The sequence below is a fragment of the Lucilia sericata genome, unplaced genomic scaffold, assembly GCF_015586225.1.
Source record: "Lucilia sericata isolate MDLA Ls3-8-SP2 unplaced genomic scaffold, ASM1558622v1 Contig000025F_arrow, whole genome shotgun sequence".
In the NCBI taxonomy this organism is placed as follows: domain Eukaryota; kingdom Metazoa; phylum Arthropoda; class Insecta; order Diptera; family Calliphoridae; genus Lucilia; species Lucilia sericata.
The window spans coordinates 734,680-758,708 of NW_023994063.1; the positions used below are offsets into that span (position 1 = coordinate 734,680).

The 24,029-nt window shown below is 29.2% G+C and overlaps 1 protein-coding gene across 1 annotated transcript in view; it reads right to left on the reverse strand.

Annotated features, from left to right (window-relative positions):
- LOC119609698 (protein slit) overlaps positions 1-21,797 on the reverse strand; it is a 55,576-nt gene extending 33,779 nt beyond the window's left edge. The window contains 3 exon segments of the mRNA XM_037964577.1: positions 673-1,018; positions 1,522-1,886; positions 21,050-21,797. Of these exon segments, the coding sequence (XP_037820505.1) occupies positions 673-983 (311 nt within the window). The 5' untranslated portion in view covers positions 984-1,018; positions 1,522-1,886; positions 21,050-21,797.
- Between the last annotated feature and the right edge of the window lie 2,232 nt (positions 21,798-24,029).

Sequence of the window (24,029 nt, forward strand, 5' to 3'; positions counted from 1 at the left end):
GAACTCACCACCTACTGGGTTTTCTTTGCGAATTTTCTCCGAGAACATGTATCTACGTGTTTGAGGCATGTCTTTAATTTCTGCATTTGTTGCCAATTCGGCAAATATTTTCACATTTTTACTTAAGCTTTAAATTTTGTTAAAACTGTCTATCTTTATGCTTTTAGAAGGCATTCAGTCAATTGGATTTTAGAAAAAATTCTTTTTCGGAGATGATAAGAGCTTTTTCGCGTGCCATTTCTTTAAAATTTTAAATAAAACTGTATAATTTTTATGGCATTACAGCATATGTTTATATGAAACATTCCCTTTTCAAGTGATGAATACAATTTTTTTTAAATCCATTAACTATAACAATATTGTTAATAATTTTTAAATCCCCTAATGTAGGGTTTACAAGATATGTATAGTCGTCCAAAGTTGGTAAAATTTAATTCCTTATTCAAGTGATTCGGGCTGTAGGTTTTTAGAGCGTTTTTATTTCGATGTAAATAAATAATGTAGAAACATAAAAGTGTTTTAAAACATCCCCTAAAATTGTGTTATAGCATGCATTTTATACAGTAATAAATACAGTACTTTTTAAGTAATATTTAGAGTTTTGTTCAAGAAATCACAATAGTTAATTGAAGATAGAGAAAATATCGTTTAAAATTTAACAAGTATACTTACAATCTTTCAACATCGGCCGATATTTTACGAGGCACCTGTGTGAGTCCTCGATGTGAACAATCCACAGTTAATCCATTGCATGAACATACACGGGGACAACGAGATTCACTAATTGTACCTAAACTGCCTCCCGGTATATGTATTCCAACTGATGCTCCTCCAAAAGGTTCTGCTGATATCGATAGCAGTGTACATGACAATACTAATGTAAAACCGAGTAATTTTCGAAAAAATGGTCTTTTTTGATCCGAAGTTGACCAGTTACGCCTCGTTCCACCTTTACACCGCAATGGGGGTTGATAATGTGTCATAATTGAACATTAATAATTTAATTATTGTTACCACACTAACAAAAACCAAAAAAAAAATAATATTTATTATATTTGTTATTTTTATGCACTTGTTTTTTATTTAATTTATTTTAATTTAATCGATTTCAATCATTACAAAACACTGTTTTAATGAGTTTTCCTCTCAATTCGAAACTTTTTCTTGTATTAAACACTCTTCAATTCAATTTAGACAATTTCTAGACAATTGTTGAATATAGATATAATTGAATACATACATATTTATGTACCTACTACTTCTTTTAAAGAATTAATCAAAATCATGTATTGTTTTTGTTGTAAGTATGTACATACATATCTATCACAAGATTATTTTTTAAAAGCAAATTCATATGTTGGTGACGAGAATAATTGTTAGCTTTATTTCTTCTACGAACTAGATTAATGCTGCGTTCGCTTTAATTTAACACAAATTTCTCTTTTAATTTATATCACAACCGATGGATATACGCACTTTTCGGACACTGATATTTAAAATTGTTTGTATAGTGCTACGAACCTTATACATCGAATTTAAAAACAAGCCCTTGTGCTCTCACTTTAATTGTTCGACAATAACGTTGAAGTAAAATGTAAAGAGTGAGAGCAAACGAGAAAATATAACAAGCGAGAGAGATGCAACGAGTGTAGGAGGGAAAAGAAAACAAAAGACACTAAGTAGAAAATGAGAGATTTGAAGATCCGCTCGATGTGTCTGGTGTTTACAAGTAGGTAGCTGTCGAGTATCGATCGTTGCCTGGGAATGCCAAGTGTAGTAAATTTAATGGTGGTAGCACAGAAAGAAAGCAAATGTTATCCGGAGTGTTTTTTAATTATTCTTTTTGATGTTTTTAAAAATGCCCTTAGGTACGCGTCGATGAACATCTGAAATAAGCAGAAAAAATATGATTTTTATTGATTATCGACGTATTTTGTAAGAATTTTTGTTATGTATGTACTATGTACGTTAAGAACAGATACTTTAAATATATATTGCATAGTGCATGTCTGCATGTATGTATATTTTGAACTTAATTATTTATAATATATTTTAAACTATTACTTCTCATTATCCAGACATTAATTCAAAACACAAGAATGTGCGTTATATACATATTTTTTTAGGCCAAATATGCACCAACAGATACAGAAATACTTACATACATATGTATATGATAACCGAAAAATGGGCATATAAGATGTATGATCTATTTTTTGCTCATGGAGTGAAATTATTTAATGTCTGATAATTTAAATTTTTTTGTTTCCTACTTTCTCGTGAAATTTAAAAGTTTTTGAGTACTTACGTCATTTTTGGGCTCTTAATTCTCAAATTAGATAAGTAAAATTTTAATAGACCCTTAAAATATTTTCGGCAATTTATTGCAGAATTACTAAGACAAATGTATTGATGGGTCCAGTTTTTTTTTTTTTTTTAAATTCCCTTGACATTATGTGCGATAAATCTGACACGTATTTACCAAATTATTAGATTTATAAGATCAGTGTTATCAAGATCTAATAATTTTATATATATTTTATCGTAAGTTAAATTGGCAGTTTTCATGCAAAAAATATTTTAACCAGCAGAATATCTACAGGTTAAACGATAACCGGAGGTGGAGTTAACGAGCCTAAATAAAAAATATGTGCCCAGCAAAAACTTTAATTACCAAGTAAGAGGATAAAATTATAAAATTCACTTAAACAACAGTATTTTAACTTACTATGTATATACATATGTATATAGTTCAATGCTAATTAAATGAAAAACTTGTACAGCTTAACTGAGAAGATGACTAATGAATTATAATGTATTTCTATAACACATTAATTATAAGACTACTTCTATGTAATCAGGACGCTATATATGTAGTATTCTTTGAAAAGGTCGTTAATAGGTAGGTGGTTAAAATTGAAAGTCAACACCAAGTTTTTACTGGTTTATTCAGGAAATTCATAAGTTAAACTGTGTTTTTAAAATCCCACTTAAACGAGATTTTAACGTAAATGCTTATGTGTTTCTGATAAGAAGAGCATAACTAATTAAATTTTGGGTTTTTGTAAATAACTTTTTCTAAATTAGATTTTCTAATAATATGGGCATATCCTACAACGCAGTTTTTACGAATTTTGGAAAATCAAAATTTATGTTCGAATGTTACAAATATGACATCTGCGCCCCTTAACCAAAGTTATTAACACGAGCAGATTCACCATACATATATGTATTTTGCACTCCTTAACCAAAATTATTAGCACGAGCAGATTCACCATATACTCGCCAACAATTTTCGTTTTAAAAACTATATGCATATGTATTTATTTCTGTATGTTTTTTTAATAATTGTCTTTAACAGGTACTAACAAAAACGTTAACTCATAACTTATTACTAAGAAGTTGGGATTTTTGCCTGATATGTTAATATTGAAATTTCCCAAAATTAAGTAAATAAAGCAAATGTTTAAAAATATGCTACTAATTTATCAAATCTATGCGCTGCATACCTTTAACAGGGACTATCACTTGTTTACTTTAAATTAAGGTTTATCTAGTTAATATATGTATTTCCATAATATTGTACATACATACATACATACATATGTATACATATTTGAGTTACAACCAAAATATCAGTACGTGTTCGCCAGTAGTATACTAATAAAGAAAACCTTTTTCTCAGGTCATTTTGATGCAAAAACCTTCCGCGGCCAATATTTACTCGAATATTATTTTTTGCCCCTATGTCCCGATAATATAAAATATATATCCAAAGTTTTATTAAAATCGAACATTCTTAACCCATACTGTTGAGTTCAAAAGTCAAATTTTGCAATATTTGGGAATTCTCAATGTACCATATCGAAATAATATTTATTTGTCGGCCATATTTACCAAAAATTACTGGAATTTTTTGTATATAGTCCGATATTTCAAATAGAGTGAAAAAAGCTAAATAAAAATTAACCCTTTAAGGCACTTGGGAACAATTTAAAACCAAAGTTCAAAAATTCGAAAAAACACTATCTATTTGAATAATGCTCTATATACTTAGAGGAATAACAGAAATAAAACAACATTTAGAGGAATAACATTAATTAGGGTAATAGGAATATTTTGTATAAAAGCCCAAATATAAAATTTTTTAAACAGCACTTCCTCAGAAGGTAAAAAATTCAATTAGTATTACTTTTGAAGTGGTGATAAATGTTATTCTTTTGGAAGTACTTCGTTTTATTTTTGATGGGAACTATTAAAGTTTTCAAGCTATTTTTGCGTTTTATATCTTTCGGAAATGCTAACTCTATGCACATTATGATTCCTTTAAAATAAAGTGCAAACTTTATTACTAAATGGCAAAATTTGAGGAAAAAATGGAAAAAACGATACTTTCCCCTTGTAAATGCACTTGGAAACTTCAGAGCCCTTGCGCCACCTGTTAACGTTATCCCATCAGTCAAATTTTTTTGTATGACATAGTTTTATAACCCAAAGAACAATTCTAAGTGGGGGAGCAAAATTCGCAACTTCGTTTTTTTGGAACACTCTAATGTACATACATATGTATATATATTAAACCGAATCACTGTATATGGAAACCAAAAACATGTTTTTGTTACCCCATTTAATACATACATGCATACATACATACATACATACATACATACATACATACATACATACATACATACATACATACATACATACATACATACATACATACATACATACATACATACATACATACATACATACATACATACATACATACATACATACATACATACATACATACATACATACATACATACATACATACATACATACATACATACATACATACATACATACATACATACATACATACATACATACATACATACATACATACATACATACATACATACATACATACTACATACATACATACATACATACATACATACATACATACATACATACATACATACATACATACATACATACATACATACATACATACATACATACATACAATACATACAATACATACATACATACATACATACATACATACATACATACATACATACATACATACATACAGACATACATACATACATACATACATACATACATACATACATACATAATACATACATACATACATAGATAGATTACATTGCAAACAGTAAATCAATAATTTAAAAAAAATTGCAGTATTTTTTTTAATTAGAGCAGTTTTTACACTTCTGGAATCAAGTTCAATGTTACACTTATAGATTTTTACATAAAAGTACACAATTGTGACATACATATGTACATATATTCACATACGTACATATGTATGGATGAATTTAAAAACCCTTAGGAATTACTTCAGCCAATGATTTTTAAGGTGTCATATACATATGTATGTGAATTTAGAAATAATATGTATGTATCTTAAACGCGAATTTTGTAAACATTTGTTGAATACTCTTATATTAAATTATTTTTAAGTGTTACAAACCGGATGTTGGTTGAGTCTTTTATTATTTACTTACTTCATTATATTAATTTTGATTTATCAATTATGTATAGTGTATGTAAGTAAAACTTTTTAAAGAATAGCGTAACCATTATTTCTAATGAACTTTTTCAGATCATATGTGCTTTTTGTAATTAATAATAATATCGAAGCATATGCATATAAAAACGATAACTTCAAGACTATGACGTGTGTATGCATGTTTATGTTAAAAGGATATCCAAATGTCAATTTCACGTTATTTTACAAATAGTTGACAAGCGAGGGAGGACATAACGTAAGTTAGGTGTGCAAATTTTAAGAAATTTCTTTGTCTGGGTGATTCCTGCCAGCGATCTAGCTTATATACGGAGTTTACATACATACATATGTATGTATGTATGTATGTATGTATGTATGTATGTATGTATGTATGTATGTATGTATGTATGTATGTATGTATGTATGTATGTATGTATGTATGTATGTATGTATGTATGTATGTATGTATGTATGTATGTATGTATGTATGTATGTATGTACATATGTATGTATACGTACGTAATTAGTATTGTATTACTGAGATTTGGATTTCCTAAATAGTAACCCCCTTATTCACAAACAAAATTTTTATTTTATAAACAGTTTATAAATTCGATTTTGTATGGAAATTTTGTTTTATAAACCTTTTATAAAATAAAAATGTTGAATAAGGGGGTAAATAAAATTGTAGGTCTGTGATATTTTTGGAAGACTTAAAATATTAACATTTTATAAACAAAAAACATATTCTTAATTTTTCATAATTTTATTTTTAAAACAACTAATAACTTCTTCAACTTCAGTTTTTAATTTTTTTCAACTTTAATCGACTAAAAACCTGACTGAAAAAGTTTTATTACTGTTTACATTATTCTCATATAAATTTCAAAATTTATAATTGTATTTATTGATAAACAAAATATTTTACAAAATTTTTAATTATAAATTTGCCTAAAAATATGATTATTTTCATTTAATATTGAAATACTTATCAAAATTGATCATTAGTTGTGTTTTGTTGCTATCAATGAGTGTTAACGCTTAAAGTTAGCAACAAAACGAACATTACCTGACTTGGTATCACCCCACAGAAAAAAGAATCTTAAATCTTGAAATTATTTACAATTTTTTGAAAAAATTTTTTTATTTGACAATTTTCTTTAATTTAAATTTTATTTTAAAATATTTTTTTATTGTTTGACATAAACACATTAATATTAGTTGTGTTTTTTTCCTAACGTTCAAAGGCAATTTCATATAAATTTAAAATTTATACACATTAGGAGTTAACGTGTAAAATTATACAAGTTCATTTTAACTTCGATAAAAGTGCTACCAAATTCAATTCATGTCAAATAATAAAAAAATATTTTAAAATTAAATTTATATTACAAAAAATTAACAAATAAAGAAATTTTTTCAAGAAATTGCAAATATTTTCAAGATTTAGCTGATTTTTTCATTGAAGCAATGCCAAGTCAGGTAATGTTCATTTTGTTGCTAACTTTGAGCGTTAAGATTCAATAATAGCAACAAAACACAGCAATTTGTATTTTTATTTTATTGAATTGGTAGCACTTTTATCGACGTTAAAATTAACTTGTATAATTTTACACGTTAAATCCTAACGTTTATAAATTTTAAATTTATATGAAATTGCCATTGAACGTTAGCAACAAATCACAACTATTAATACATAGCAATATACAGTGTGGGACAAAACAAAAGCACTTTCAGTTGTTAAAATTTTTCAAAAATGTGTTATTCGTATTTCAAACTATTATTTCTCATATATTATACGAAAATAATGTTGCCTAAAATTAAAATGTATTATTGTTTTTGAACGAATAATGTACATATGTATGTACATAAGTAATGTTATGAAATTATAATAACGAATTCGCTCGGTTTGGCTGAATTTCGTTGTGATTACGAAAATATTGAAATATTGTAAAAATATCCTGGGAATGAAAAAAATCCGAGATGGTAACTCTATAAGGTTTACTAGGAGAGGACATGGCTTAATCGATTCAGGAAATGATAATGAGCTGATTAGTAAACCTAAAGTGGTTTATGTAAAAACATCTCCCCTCTAACCGCGTAGATTTCAAAAATTTTGTATTAATTTAATTTCTAGTTAGTACGTTTTTTATTTTAATGTTGAATTTTATTCGTTTAATTACATTGATTCCAAACTTTTTGTTAATATGAGTATTAATATTCATATGTACATACATATGTATGTTTATATGCAGCAGTTGATATACCTACAGAATGTCATCCACATATGAGAAAAATTAACACTTTGTATACCATTAAAGCAGGTAAAATATCTTATGGCCACATTTGTAAATTTCCCATGATTAAAGTTAAACATATTGACAAGACACAAGCAGTTGATTTAATAAGGTGTATTTTGAAAACATACATACATATGTACGTACCTATAGTACCCAGCCAGCAATTTGGTAGTCGATTATGAAAATAATACATTTCTAGATAACTTTAACTTCTTGACTAAACCTTGACAAGTACAATATAATGCAGAACTGTTTTAAAATTGTATATTTTTACCGAGTAATTACAAGTTAATGTATGCTTTGTGAAATTAGAAACAGTAAATTGGACAAATTAGAACCGGCAAATTGGACAAATATAGTAGAAATATTACTATATTAATACATAGTAGCATTTCGAAGTGTAATTTGCATAAATTGCAAAAGTTAAATTAAAAATCTAATAATGATGTTTTGTGCTTTATTTTTTAATTTTTTTATTAAGAACATTTAATCATTAACATTAACATTAAATTTTATTATACCCTACACCACTTTAGTGGGGAGGATATATTGGGTTTGTGCTGATGTTTGTAACGCACAATAATATTGGTCCTATACCCACCTTAAAGTATAACAATCGGCTCAGAATCATTTTCTGAGTCGATTTGGCTATGTCCGTCCGTCTGTCTGTCCGTCCGTCCATGTAAACCTTGTAATCAAACTACAGGTCGCAATTTTGAAGATAATTCAATGAAATTTGGTATATGATCTTCTATTGTCCCATTGAAAATGGTTAAGATCAGTCCATTATTTCACCTAGCCCCCATACAACTGAACCCCCCAATGTTGAAAATGGTTTACATAATGTCCATGGACATTATGTCACTTTTTTAAAATGTCATAATGTCCATGGACATTGTGACACTTTGAAATCAGAAATGTATTGGAAAATTTGTTTAAAATTTAAGATAGGGACGCTCTTATCCCGAAAAGAATTGCTCCTAAATTTGGTAATTGTTACATTTTGGACTGCTAATAAAAAGTGTCCTGGGTACCCGGCCTTCGGCCGGGCGCAGGGGTTTCAAACTCTGGGGTATTTCGAACACCGGCTTCGCTAAATTAAGCCTTTTTTGATAAATGGACTCTTTGAAATCCATGGACTTTATGTCCCATTGCTCATGGACATTGTAACACTTTTGAAATTGTCATAACGTCCATGGACATTATGACTCAATTTAGTGCGTCATAACGTCTATGGACATTATGACATTGGACATTATGACACGCCACCTAAATTGTGTAACAAAACTTCAAGCTAATGGTGTGCAGTAGGAAGAAGAAACTGATGAAATCTGTATGTTATAACCGTTGGAATAACATTTCTTGAGGAAGAGTTACATATATTCGATAGCTTAACATCTGCAAACAAAAAACGAAATAACACAACGACTGGGGAAATTTTTATAATTTGATCTAAAACAATTAGTTCAAGAATGATTACAGCAGAACCACTTCAGCTTCTTGAAAAACATCAATAGAACTAGTGATTTCACTATTACTTCTATAACTCGTTCTCTGGAATATTATTGTTCCGAAACAACTTCTTGGAAGCAGTTAAAATATATAAAAAAATTCGTTTTCATCGAAAGAAACAAATCATATACATACATATGTATATTTATATATGTATGTGTGCATTGAATAACACAAAAATTTATACATGAGTATGATTAAGCCTATTGTAATTCATTGAGTCTTTCTTAAAACAAAATTTCAAACAAAAAATCGCTGTGAAAATAACTAATTCCAGAACTCTACTAAGAAAGGTATATATGCTATCTAAAGCTCCGTAGAACTAATTTCGAAGCTTTTGTAACCATTTTCATATTTGTTCTTATTTTGTAATACAACATTTTTTCAAATGATGAATTTAGAGGTTAGCCCTTTATTTAAAGTCGATAGATTGGACTTTCAGAAAACAACTTTATATACATATGTTATAACGTCTTAAATATGACCAAAAACGGAGCTTTTTCTAACTTTAGAAACGATATTTCCAAAACTTAATGTGTTGGAGAAATTCTTTATCTTTTAGAAAAGTATATCTTGGTCTCTCTGGGTTTCGTCTTTTTTTTAAGTTTTATTACCCTGTTATTAATTATATAATGAATGACCTTTTCATCGGTTTTGTGAGTAGATAAAGCTCAGTCAAATGACAAATTTCCACATGATTCTTTACTTACATTTTATTAATATATATACATAACTAGAATATATGTATGTACGTACATGTATGTATGTACACTATGTAAAAGAACATATGTAAATATGTTTGTACATATTAAGATGAACATTCCTTACTGAATAAACAAGTCAACGTTCAACGATGTGGAAATAATTGAATTTATAATAAAAACCACCCAATAGGAGAGTGTCAACATAAGTGTATGTTTTTCCCGTTTAAAATATTGTTTAAGGTGCCTTTGGACTAATGAGACTTTACGTTTTAATAAAGAGAATAAGAGTAAGTAGTCACAGTATTATATTATAATATACTTCTGTACCCGGCGTTGCCCGTGATTTTAAGTGATTACATTTTTCCTTTAAACAGACAAAAATCAGTCGCAAAACCCAAAAGTGATAACTTTGCACGTTTTTGTCCTTTTCTCTGTTTTTGTCCGCTTCTGGTTCAACTTTCGTAACGGTATTTCTGACACTTAAAATAACTAAAAATAATAATATTTTCATTCAAGTACAGACAATAATCATCGTTTTCGCTCAAAAGTACTAATTTTTTCCGTTTTTCACTAGACCAAGATTTGAAAAACGAAATAGCCTATAACACTCTCTAGGTATAGATATTTTATGAAAATAGGTCAAGCCGTTTACGCGTGATTGGTGAACAAACAAACAGACTTACAGAGAGGAAAGAACACAGAACCAGTTAAAGTGCTACATACGGCAGTGCCGTATGTTAACAGACTGTTACATAATGTACAACACTGAAAATAATCCATGCTCAACAATATTTACAAAAATTTCGTGTATAATACGAAATATTACTTAATAAAACCCTTTTCTATTTTTGCGAAAGTACGAAAACTTTTCGTAATATTTTTTTCTTAAATTTTTGCGAAATTAAATATAATGATATTAAGTATATTATCATTAAATACACTACAACATTTTTATAAAATTTAAGAAAAAGTGTAATATAATTGACGAACTATTTTCATAAAAAAAAAATTCGTGTGGAGAATAATTTTGAACTAAAATTAGAAAAATTATTTTAAAATGAACAAAAATGTTTGCATAAACTAATATTTCGTAAATTTTACCATATTTATTCAAAATTCACTTTTTTCAATTTATGTAAATTAATTTTCCAAGATTATTTTGCATTATACTAAAAAAAAATATTACGAAATAATTTCTTGCTGCGAAACAACGAAAGATTCATACAATGTACGACATTTTTCATATATATTAATCATGTTTTTTTTTCAGTGTAAGTTAAACATTGTTGAACTATGATAAATATGTAACATAATTACATAACAACATTTTTAACAAAAACAGACCACTTTTTTATAAATTTAGCGATATCTAAAATATTCTCTCTTTTGAGAACAAATCGAACCATTTTTTTAATTTTGCCAACGAAAAATTTTAAACATATGTACTTATTTAGATCAAGCCTGTAGGGTACTACTTGATCTCAATATTCGCGGCAACATAGAAATATTCTTTCACTAAACTCTTATACTACTACTTTCCTATTATTTATACAATGCAAGAATGATCTGTCCTTGTCTTTGTTTGGATCCCTGTGCATAGGGGTTTTTATGGAAATGAACAGGCAGATGAGTTTGCTAGAACGGGATCAGCTCCTGATATCTCCAACGCCGTTTCAGTAGAAACTCCGTTAGGTATTATAAAGAGCAGTATCCTCACATTCTTTCTTCAGAAAGCTGAAGATAGATGGAATGCATTGTAGCCTTCTTTCACTGAGAAATGCACAAGACACATTATAACCCGAAATACGCGGTTGATAGCAGTAATAACAAGACACTGATTTTATAAAATACTAGCTATACCCAGTGTGCTTTGCCTAAAAGCAATGTAAATTAAAAAACACTATACCAAATGTTCATATTGATTTCAAAGTTTTCGTGTAAAATTTGAGGATTTTTGCTATAATAGTTTCCCAGACATTTTTTCCCAGAATTTTTATTCATATGGGAGGTGCAACGCCCCCATTGGTAGTCCGCCAATTTATTACCCAAAATGTTTACATGGATGTTAAAGTTCTTCGTGCAAAATTTTAAAATTCTAACTCAAATAGTTTCCAAGATAGGCGAATTTTTGTATTCAATTTATATGGGAGTTGCCACGCCCCTACTGCTAGTCCGCCCTTTTTTCCCTAAATAATCACATAGACACTAAAGTGGTTCCGACAAAATTTGAGGACTCTAGCTGTTATATATTCTCAGATATACGGATTTATTCTTATGGAGAGTACCACGCCCACTATAGCCATTCAGCCCATTTTCTCAACAACAATTCTTATGGACTTAGGTATTAGTGCAAAATTTTAAGATTTTAACTACAATAGTTTCCTAGGTACCCATACCCATAGAAATTACATACTAAATTTCTATGGGTAGGTGCCACGCCCCCCATTGCTAGTCCGCCAGTTTTTTGTCCTAAATATTCGTGTCGATACTAAAGTGGCTTCGAAAAAAATTGAGGACTCTAGCTCTTATACTTTTACAGATATACTAATTTAAGATTTGTTTATATGGGTGGTGCCACGCCCACTGTAGCTAGGCTGTTCATTTTGTCATGTATTCATAAGGATGTCAAAGTTGTCCATACAAAATTTGAGGACTCGGTCCAGCCGTTTAGCAGTCTATAGACTTCAAACAAACCCACAAACAAACAAATAAACACATATTTATTTTTATATATAGTAGTTTTTATTTACTCAATATTTTGCAATACAAACTGACAGCTCAAAAAATAAAAAATTTATATAAAAACAATTAAAAAAAATGAAAAAAAGTAAAAAACAATAAAAAGGGAGAAATTGAACAAAAAATGGACCAAAGGCGACAAATAGGATAGTATGTAATATATGTATATTCTAGAAGTACCGGAGATTGAGGTAAGAACGAATTTTAAGCGAAAAGTCAGCAGCAAGCCGTGTACATACATATTTTGTGTGTCTGCAATTAGTGTTGTAAATAAAGCTGAAAAATCGTTCACTACTAATAGCAAATATGTATTTACAATTGCAAAAATACACCAGATCGTGAATTGGGCTAATTTGTATCTGTGGGAAATTGGAAATAATGATGTATTACAAAACTTTTAATATAATTTGTTTGGTAAAAACTTGGGATCCGATTTTCAACATTGTTTATCCTACTACCAAAACCGGCGCTGCGAATTATGGCCCCAGGTAAAATGGCCCCAAAATATAAAACGAAAAATTGCCCCAATGTTGGGATCAAAATTCATTATGAAGTATAACCCTAACATTTTTATAGAAAAATCACCCCAAAATTAATGAAAAATCTCCCCAAGGTTGAAATGAAAAGTGGCCCCAAATATTGGGTTAATTTTTCGTAATGAATAATTACCCCATAAACGTAAATTAAATTTCACCCCATTTAATTTTAATTCAAATATAGGTGGCGTGTCATAAAGTCCAGTGTCTTATTTTCCATGGGCGTTATGACTCACTAAATTGAGTCTAGTGTCCATGGACGTTATAACAATTTCAAAAGTGTCACAATGCATATGACTAATGTAACATAAATTCCATGGGTTTCAAAGAGTCCATTTATCAAAAGAAGGCTTAATTTAGCGAAGCCGGTATTCGAAATACCCCAGAGTTTAAAACCCCTGCGCCCGGCTATCCAGAACACTTTTTAAATGGAAACCAAAATGCAACATACACCAAATTTAGGATAAATTCCTTTGGGGGTAAGAGTGTCCCTTTCTTAAATTCTTTACAAATTTTCAAATACAGTTCTGTTTTAAAAGTGATACAATGTCAATGGACATTATAACACTTTTAAAAATTGTCATAACGTCCATGGACACTATGAAACTTTATGGTGTGTCATAACGTCAATGGACATTATGACACCCCACCGCAAATATATGCTAATATATTTATAAAATTTCATATTTAATAATTTTTGTTGTATTTTCATAAAATTTTCAAAATTAACAAACATTTTATGAAAATACAACAAATATTATTACATAAAATATTTTTTATAAAATCGCGCGATTTAATAAAAAAATATTTTATGTAATAATATTTGTTGTATTTTATGTATAAAATATCGCGCGATAATGTTCTGATTTTTTATAAAATATTAATAAATAGTACTAATGAAAGATCACCCCTAATTATTATATGGTTTTTAGGTCCCTTTTTAATATTTTAATATTCACGTATTTTACAAAATTTAAGAATGAAAATTAGCCCCAAAGGAAAAAAAGTTTTGTTTTGGGGTATTTCTTCATTTCACAACATTGGGGTAATTTTTATTTTTTTGTTAAATGTAGTATTACCCCAAATGTAAAAATGTTTTATACATAAAATACAACAAATATTATTACATAAAATATTTTTTATAAAATCGCGCGATTTGAAAATTAGTAAAGAATTTAAGAAAGGGACACTCTTACCCCCAAAAGAATTTATCCTAAATTTGGTGTATGTTGCATTTTGGATTCCTTTTAAAATGTGTTCTGGATAGCCGGCCTTCGGCCAGGCGCAGGAGTTTTAAACTCTGGGGTATTTCGAATACCGGCTTCGCTAAATTAAGCCTTTTGATAAATGGAGTCTTTGAAATCCATGGACTTTATGTTACATTACTCATATGCATTGTGACACTTTTGAAATTGTTATAACGTCCATGACACTAGACTCAATTTAGTGAGTCATAACGCCCATGGAAACTAAGACACTGGACTTTATGACACGCCACCTATATTTGAATTTAAATTAAATGGGGTGAAATTTCATTTACGTTTTTGGGGTAATTGTTCATTACAAAAATTAACTCAATATTTGGGGCCACTTTTCATTTCAACCTTGGGGATATTCTTCATTAATTTTGGGGTGATTTTTCTTTAAAAATGTTAGGGTTATACTTCATAATGAATTTTTACCCCAACATTGGGGCAATTTTTCATTTTATGTTTTGGGGCCATTTTACCTAGGGCCATAATTCGCAACGCCGATCTGCATTTGTCCGAAAAACGATGATTAATCCCAGCCTTATGTAAATGCACTTACCCAGCAAAAAAGAACTTCCAAAGAAGCTAGAAAGAAGTAGAATTTACTCTATTTCATTTTAATTTAGGAAGTTATTTCATATCGTTGGGACTTTTTTTACATTTTTAAATTGAGGAATTATTTCATAATGAAATAAGTCCCCAAATTTGAGGCCTTATTTCATTTTTGTTTTGGGGAGTTATTTCGTGGGGAGTTATTACATGACGCCAAAAATTTAAATATTAAAAAAAAAGACTCGAACTACTGATGTTCCACTGTTCTACCCATAACACCACTGTCTTACTTGGTTGATTGATAACTAATGTTTTTCATATAAAAATACTATATTTATATGTGTGTACAAAAAAACAGTTGCTGAATACCTTTTGTAGAATCGGCAACTATAAGAGTCTAGGTTCAAGCCCAGTCTGCTTGTTAAGTTTTTATTTTTTTTTTTATTTTACGGTTGGTATAAGAAATTATGGTCCGATTTTCCACATGGTTGATCCTTGTATATAAAGCTATATATCTACAGTAGTTTTTGTAAAAAGCAAGATTTTTTTAGACGTTGTCTGAAATTTTTGCTCATATCTCTAAACCTGTTGGACCTATTTTACTGATAATAGTAAATGTTTTGGGTAAACTATTTTTTATTAAAATTATTGAAAAACAGGCTTTATTCTTTACTGTTATGCATTTTATATAATACTTTAAAGAATATATAATTCAAGATAATAGGAAATATACATATAAAATCGAATAATGTTACCCCTTAAATGTGAAGGTCAAATTCAAGCTATGGAATATTGGGAAATCCTCTTGAAACCATAGTGAAATATTATTTTGTATTCAACCGATTTAATGAAACTTAGGATAAAAACCGAAAAAAATCAAATTAACCCTTAAATTATATAAAATGTCCGTAATATATGAACAAAATATTCAATGCCATTTTGCGAGAAAATTATAGAAAAAAAAGGATAGCTAAAAATACATTAAAAATTGTCCAAGTGGTTTCAAAATTTTTCACAAAACTACATTTCGTTGGCCTGTGTAATCCACATAATTTCCATACAAATTTCAAAATTTTGAATTTGTACAAACTATTTACATTTAAGCTCTTTATTGGGGAAGGAAAATTCAATGTTTTATTTGTTTTCGGTCGATTTTGGCTCTTTTCAAAATCAATTATTTTTGATCATCAGGGAGGAAGTATTTTTGGAAAATTAATACCGTATATTCATCTCCTATCCTGTCATAATATCAACAGATATATAGTCAGAAGTTTACGTATTCTATGTTATACACTCTTAGTGATTAACTACTGAATTTACTTGAACTTATTCGCAGGAAAAGACACTATTTTAGAAAGGTGTGTGTGTAAGAAAACATTAAATTAAGGAAACTTCTTTCAGATAAAAGTATTTATATTTAAAATATTTAGTTGTTTATCTTTTTCTGATAAGACTACGGTCGTTGTACTTTTCATTTCTATATAGATAAGAATAAATGTTGTTAAAACTATTTTTCTAGATTTATAAGTACATATTGAGCGGTAAAAGGGATTTTTTCGTTTTGCATGATTTTAACTTTTTTACCGTTTGAGAACGTCCTACATAAAATTCCACATAAAATCATAAATGATATTGATTGCTTTGGATTAAAACTTTTTACTTTTAATTTAAAAGTAAACATAAACTTTATATCATGAAAAATAGTTATTCAGCAATAATTTTCACTCCCCTAGAAGTATACCTGAAACTTCCATGATTTCTCTAACTAACAATATACTTATACATCTTTGAATTAATTTTTGGAAAAATTAAGAATACAATTAAAATAAAATTTGGCATAACATTTCCGACAATTGCGATAAAATATTTCTTTAATGTTAACACAAACTTTTTTCAATCTAAAGTAAATCCCGTAAACTTTACAAGTAAAATATAAATGTTTTAATATATGTGAAAAACAATAATCTAATTATAAATTTAATTTTTACAAACCATTTTAATACTTTTGAATTTTAACTTCTTTAAGACGTTTTAGGAAAGTTAAAATAAATTAATATTATTTATAAACTAATGCCCCTATTATGGTTTACAACTCAACTCTTCTTTAGTTGAAATTTTGCTCTTTGGTATTATCGATAACAACTTAAAATTTAAAGTTGAAATTTATTACAACTTTTTTGAAAAAAATTACAACTTATCAAAAGCAGTTGTAACAAATTACAACTCAATTGTTTAGAATAAATTTTTAAAATAAAACAAGGTAAAGTTTTTTTTTTTAAATTTTCTTAAATTTCATTAATCACTGATTTTAAGCGAATTTACAATAAAAAGATGTTTGTCATTTACGAAAAACAGAAATTCATAAACTTTTCACTTAATTTTATGACAAAAAAGCACTTTTTAGGTTGGCAACATCAACACAATTACAACTGAAATTGGTTGTAATTCATAATACCAAATATAAGTTGAGTTGTTCTAAAGTTGAGTTGTTTCAATTTCAACTCAACTGAGTTGAGTTGTAAACCATAATAGGGGCATAAATTTTCATCTAAAGGTGCTCCAAATACAAGTATTTTAGTTAACAAGAATGTTTGACAACGTTGTGAAATTTTAAATCTCAAAATGTACCAGATGCAAGTCCAAACGCTAAGAATAAAATTTTCCAATTTTCAGATATTCAAAATTAAGAAAAACTTCTAAATTAAGTAATCTGAAACTCCTAATGAACTCTCATTTCCCACCCGGTATATCAAATAACAGATGAACCGATATTGGAGGAAGGGGAGGCTAACACAGAAATTGTAATTACATATGATATGGTTAAAGGGACAATCAAGAGCTTCGCTCCCTATAAAGCTGTTGGGCCGGATGGCATTTTCCCGGCACTCTTACAGATGGAGGCGGGACTGGTTTCCGTACATCTGTCTCATGCTTTAAATTCACTTATATCCCCATTAAATGGTAGGATGCAAGGGTAATATTTATACCTAAACCAGGGAAACCTAGCTATGCTACACCTAAGTCCTATCGACCGATAAGTCTTACGTCCTTCCTACTTAAAACCTTGAAACGGATAGTCGATAGTATGGTTAAAAGCAGTATAAACGACAAAGACCTAAAATTTAAGCAGCATGCTTATATAAAGGGATGATCGGTGGAAACGGCTTTAAACGAAGTTGTTCACTACATAAGTGAATCCTTCGATAGCAAACTGTATACACTGGCGGTATGCACTGACATCGAAGGCGCATTCAATAACGTGCACACTGATACTCTTATCCAATCCCTAGACCAGTTTTATGTTGACCGGACAATTGGCTTTATAAAAGTGTAATTAGACCAATTCTAGCTTATGCTTCAATAATCTGGTGGACTGCTTTGGACAAAAAGTGTAACATCAAACTACTACAGGGAGTTCAGCGTACATGCTGCTTGGGTTTAAGTGGTACTATGTGTACTTCTTCAACCAAAGCTCTGGAAACGTTGATAAATATTCCACCCTTTGAAACATATTTAAGATATGAGGCGGCGCTTACAGCCGAACGTCTCTTTACTTTATGCGAACTGGCCAAAAGTGGTTATAGGACACATCATCAATGTATACTGGACACATTGGAAGGTTATACACAATCATCGGACGTGCCTGATCGCATACCAGACACAGAATATGCCGGAAACTTTGAAACGCTGATCCCAGATAGAATATCTTGGTCAAGCGGAAAACTAGAGCAAATACTAGTAGGAATGCGTGTGAATGGGGTTCTATATTGAAGACCCAGAAACAGAAATATGCCACCGTTTACCTAATCTATGAATACTCTCCCAGAGGTAAGGTTTACATCGTATGGGTACCAGGCCATTCGGGAGTAGTCGGCAACGAAAGGGCGAATGTAATAGCTTTAAAGGGAAGGGAGCTCGAGGTAGTTAACCTGATGAACGCAAAACCATTCGACGCGACAAAAGCTTAAGATCCTATAGGGTGACCCTGATGAGAACAAGACGAGAAATCTCCTCAAAATGAGCAAGTCTAAAGTTAGTATGATGGTACGTATTCTGAGTGGACACACAGGATTACGAGCACACCTATACAAAATTGGCCGTGCGGATTCAGACGAATGTAGAGCATGTGGAGAGGACAGTGAAACTCTGGAGCACTTTCTTTGCCACTGTCAAGCATTCGTCGATGTTAGATCCAAGTATCTTGGAAGTGGTGTTATTCCGGAAATAACATTACTTACTAACACTGATTGGAAAATTCTTAGGAATTACGACCATTACTGAGTTTCTGAACAATGAAAAATAATATACTCAGTGAGCAAAAATTTTTTTCATGAAAAGGAGCGCACAACAGGCCCGATAGTGGCCTAGGTGTATTTCTTTGGATTTGATGTACTATACATCCTCCTATCAACCCAACCTAAGTAGATCTAGAATCGGTGAAAACAGATACAAAAAATTACTTAAAATAATATCAATTAAATATTAATCTTTAGAGAAATTAAATTTCCAATACCAAACAAACCTTGCCTATAGGCAACATTTTAGCTTTATCCGTTCGGACCGTTCGTGCTATCAAGAGATATACGGACACAGGATATAAACATATACTTTTGTAAGTCTATGATCAATATTTCGATGTGTTACAAACGGTATAACAAAATCAATATAACCCATCAAGTCCTCCTAAATTGGCAAAATCCGACACTGTGCATTGTGTGATCCTAGACACATACATATGTATGTATGTATATTATCTCCAAAACAACAGTTTTAAAAAAATAACATCAATCAGACCATAATAACATCAAATCAATAAATTTCTTTCCTTAAAATTTAGATTAAAATCATCCTGGGCAATTTGCATTAATTTTCAATTAACATTAAATTAAAAAAAATGTAATGCCAAAATATTGCATTAACTTTATTAAATGCATTAATTTTGCATGTTACAAATTTCATCAAATTATGTTGAATTGCGACCTGTAGCGTGCGCACATTGACACAGTCAGACATATGGACAACATACATACATATGTATATAGCTATAGCTTAATCGACACAGAAAGTGATTCTAAGCCGATTGCTGTTGCAAAGATCCAATTCAAAACGCATAATACCATTCCCGCTCTAGTGGTGTAGGGTGTAAATATCCTTCATAAGGGAGATATGAAACTATTATTTTTTTTCCCATTCATTCAATTTCGTTTTTTTATTTTGCTTAATAATAGCGTTTGATACGTAAGCTCTTTAGAATAAAAGTTTTTGACGTAAATAAACCAAATTTTGGTCCAATTGCAGTGACTAATTTTCGTTATAAATTGTTAATAATCTGTTGAAAACATAAGTTTAATTGTTTGTGTTTGTAACAAAAAATCATTATAAAACCGAAAATAATAGACACTTGCATAAATGTGAAACTACATACATACATATACATATAATTTAAATGAACGGATATTTTTGAGCACTCAGTTCAAAATGTTAGTTTTTTAGTCAGGACAGAATGAAATGAGTGTACTACATACATATGTACCTTATATGTATATGTATGATCTTTTTATTAAAAACTAATAAATTACAAAAGCTGTTGCAACAAATTTAATTGACTTCCGAATTCTTTGTGTTTAAAATTAAATTTTATATACATATATTAAGTCAGTCAGTCGCTAGACTGCCGCTTCGTCAAAATTTCGTCCAATCAAGAGAACATAATAAACCACCCCGTTTAAAGTAAAATCCTAAAAGTATCGCAAAGGAATTAATTGAAATAGAAAAACTACGCATATACACATATCATTAAATACATATGCATGTTTGTATGTTTGTATATGTATAGATAAAGACAAACACTTACACACTTTAAACGTAAACAAACTTTATATAATTTAATTTTAAATTTAAGAAACAAAAACAAATAACTTACCGAGGATTAATAATTTAGTGGCGACAAAAAAATACCCAATAACTAATAATAAAGAAAGATTGCTTATGAGAAAGAGGGAGAGAGACGAGTGTTCGTCATAAGGTTGTTAGTTGGATGGTTGGCTACAGTTCGTCGTATAAATTTCCAAATATCGAAATTTTAAAGTTGTTGTTTTTCAACTTTATTTTTCTTCTTCTTTGTCTTCTGTGTAGTAAATCAATTATACAACTGTGTGTATTATGATGGGTGTGTAATATCGGCGTTTTTATTAGTTGTTTTTTTTTTTTTTTTTCTTTTTTTCCTTTTTGAAATTATTAAACTTTAACACAGTATTTTAATATAATAAATATAATTTATAGAATTTTTTCTAAACATTCAAGATGATTTTTTTAAAACATTTTTAAGGCATTTCCACATTTTGTATCAATGGTATACACAAATATGCATATCAAAAATCATTTCGACCGAGTTGAGGGCGAATTTCGTTTTATTTTTTAATATATACTTATGTGTGTATTTATTATATATTTCTTTTAAATATTTTTCATGTTTTTCAAATAAACCGTGGCACAAACTGAAATCGAATATTTAAATTAATAAATTCTTGTTTAAGTTAAAATAACTCGGAATTCATACAGATTGTCTGTAACTCTTAAAATTATTTTTTTTTTCTTAAAACAAGAAAATTCAGGTTTATCTAGTTAAGAAAAAAAAAACGCGTATCTTCGTTTTGTAACAACACGTACATATGAAGTCAGAGAGTAAACTAAATGCAATTTAGAGTTTCTATCAGATACAATACAATGTATTCCATCAGATACATCACCCTGAGTGTTGAATGTGTTGGTTACCATTGTTATGTTGTATCTGTGCCTTAGTTGTAATACAATAGAATACTTACGTTACGTTGTATACACATATATTCCAAACGCGTATAACAATAATGTTTTTTTTTTTTTTTTGTGGAACGCGATTTTTCGGTTGGCAACACTGTTGAGATATTTGACATATATAAATTTTTTAAATGTATGTTTTGAAAAATATAAAATTATTATGTAATTATGATTGCAAAAATATTACATTAGGCATTTTTGCAAAGTTAGTTGTTAATTAAAAGGTTTTATCAGAAACTAAAAAATAATGAAGTTTTAAAAATTCCTTTTTGTGGCATTTTTGAGACGTTATAACAGGGCCAAGACAACTTTATTGTATGTCATCATTTTGTCAGCTTTAAAAAGGCTGTCATATACATATATCTAGAGTTTGTAAACAGGGTTTTATTACATATTTCGGTGTTTCGTAACAGAAAACTTTTTTTAAAGAATTATAAGAAAATATCACATTTTAAAAATTGTTTATACAAAATTTTATATATTATTTTTCGTTCATGTTTATAAATACGGATCTAAGATTTTTAAGCAAATGTTAGGAAATGTTAAAAATATTTTATGGAGATTTACAATTCAGGAAATTGGTTAAAAGTTGGCAGAAATTAAATATTTATACTTAACCAGTGTTGCTAAAACGATAGATCTGGCGATATTTTATCATCAAAACGGCAACAATTCGTAAAAACCCGCTAAATGTATTTTTAGGTGCAAAACATTTTAGTTTTGCGAGTTTAAGCGGTATTTTATAAATATGAAAAAAAGATACTGATTAGTCATTGTATTATTAATGGTATTTTTTTAAATTCTTTATAAAATGCAAAATTATCTAGGCAAACTTATATTCTCTATATAAACCAGTATCTGGGTTATAAATTCTTACACAAATTTTATTGCTAAATTCAATGCCCTCATCTCTTTAAAAACACTGGTGGATAGCGTTTTTACCACATAAACTCTGAAAGAAAATTCTTGTTTAACTTTCTTTTTAAATTACTTAGGGCCATTATAACAACTTGTCTTTAATGTTCTTAATAGTAAAATGTAACTTTAATTAAAGTGGGAAATAAAGTGAACTTTAAATATTTTCATTATTACCTTTTTTATACCAAAACTGTAGCATACTTTTAGCCGTTAATAATATTTTTCATATGAAAAATGATATTGAGTTTATTTTTACTTCAAATTTTTACAAAAATTTCTAAAGCTTACGTTATTAAAAGTTAAAAAATGCCTATCGTATATTTTTAGCTTAAAGTTGACTTGTAATAACGAAGAACACCACATTTTTAAGATGGAAAGTCATTAGCAGAGTAAATAGGGTCCAGTGATCAATATTTTAACAGAAAATATCTCTACCATATTGAAAATATCTCAAAAATTTCGTAGTTTTGAGTTGATTACGGGACAAATAATCTTAAAATTTTTGTAGAGTATTTTTGGTTCACAAAATGATTTTTAGTGTGTCCAACCCAGACATCTATTTCTAAAAGAGCGAAAATAAGCTTTTTATCGAAATAAGTGTCAAAATTGTCGTAATTTTGTCGTAATTTTAGCTTCAGAGACCCATAGGGTCCATTGTAATTCCCTTTAATAAAAAATTAAGAACTAGAAACTTAGAGAGAAGACAGAAAAGTAAGAGAGAGAAAGAAAAATAGTGAGAAGAGTAAGAATTTCCTCCCGTAAAGGATTACAAAAAAGAAAGTGGAAATTACCTGAATAACCAAGATATTCCCCTGATGAAACCTAATATGTCACCTAAGTGACATATAGTCTATAGTAATATTATAGTAATATAACAGATGAGGGTTTTACAGAACTATCCCTACTGTTAAGATCAAGCTCTGAACCCTGTCTGGTCAATTCATCTGCGATCTCGTTTCCTAGAATATAACAATGTCCCGGTACCCAACACAGCCCCACTGTGTATAACCTGTCCAATGATTCTATTTTACAGCTAGTTACCAAGCTAGAATGTAACATGTGACATTCTAGCTGCCTGACTATCAACGTAAATCGTTACCACCGAGCCCCTAGTAATGTGTGTCACAATGATATCCGCTACATTCGTCCGGAAGTCTATATGACACTCT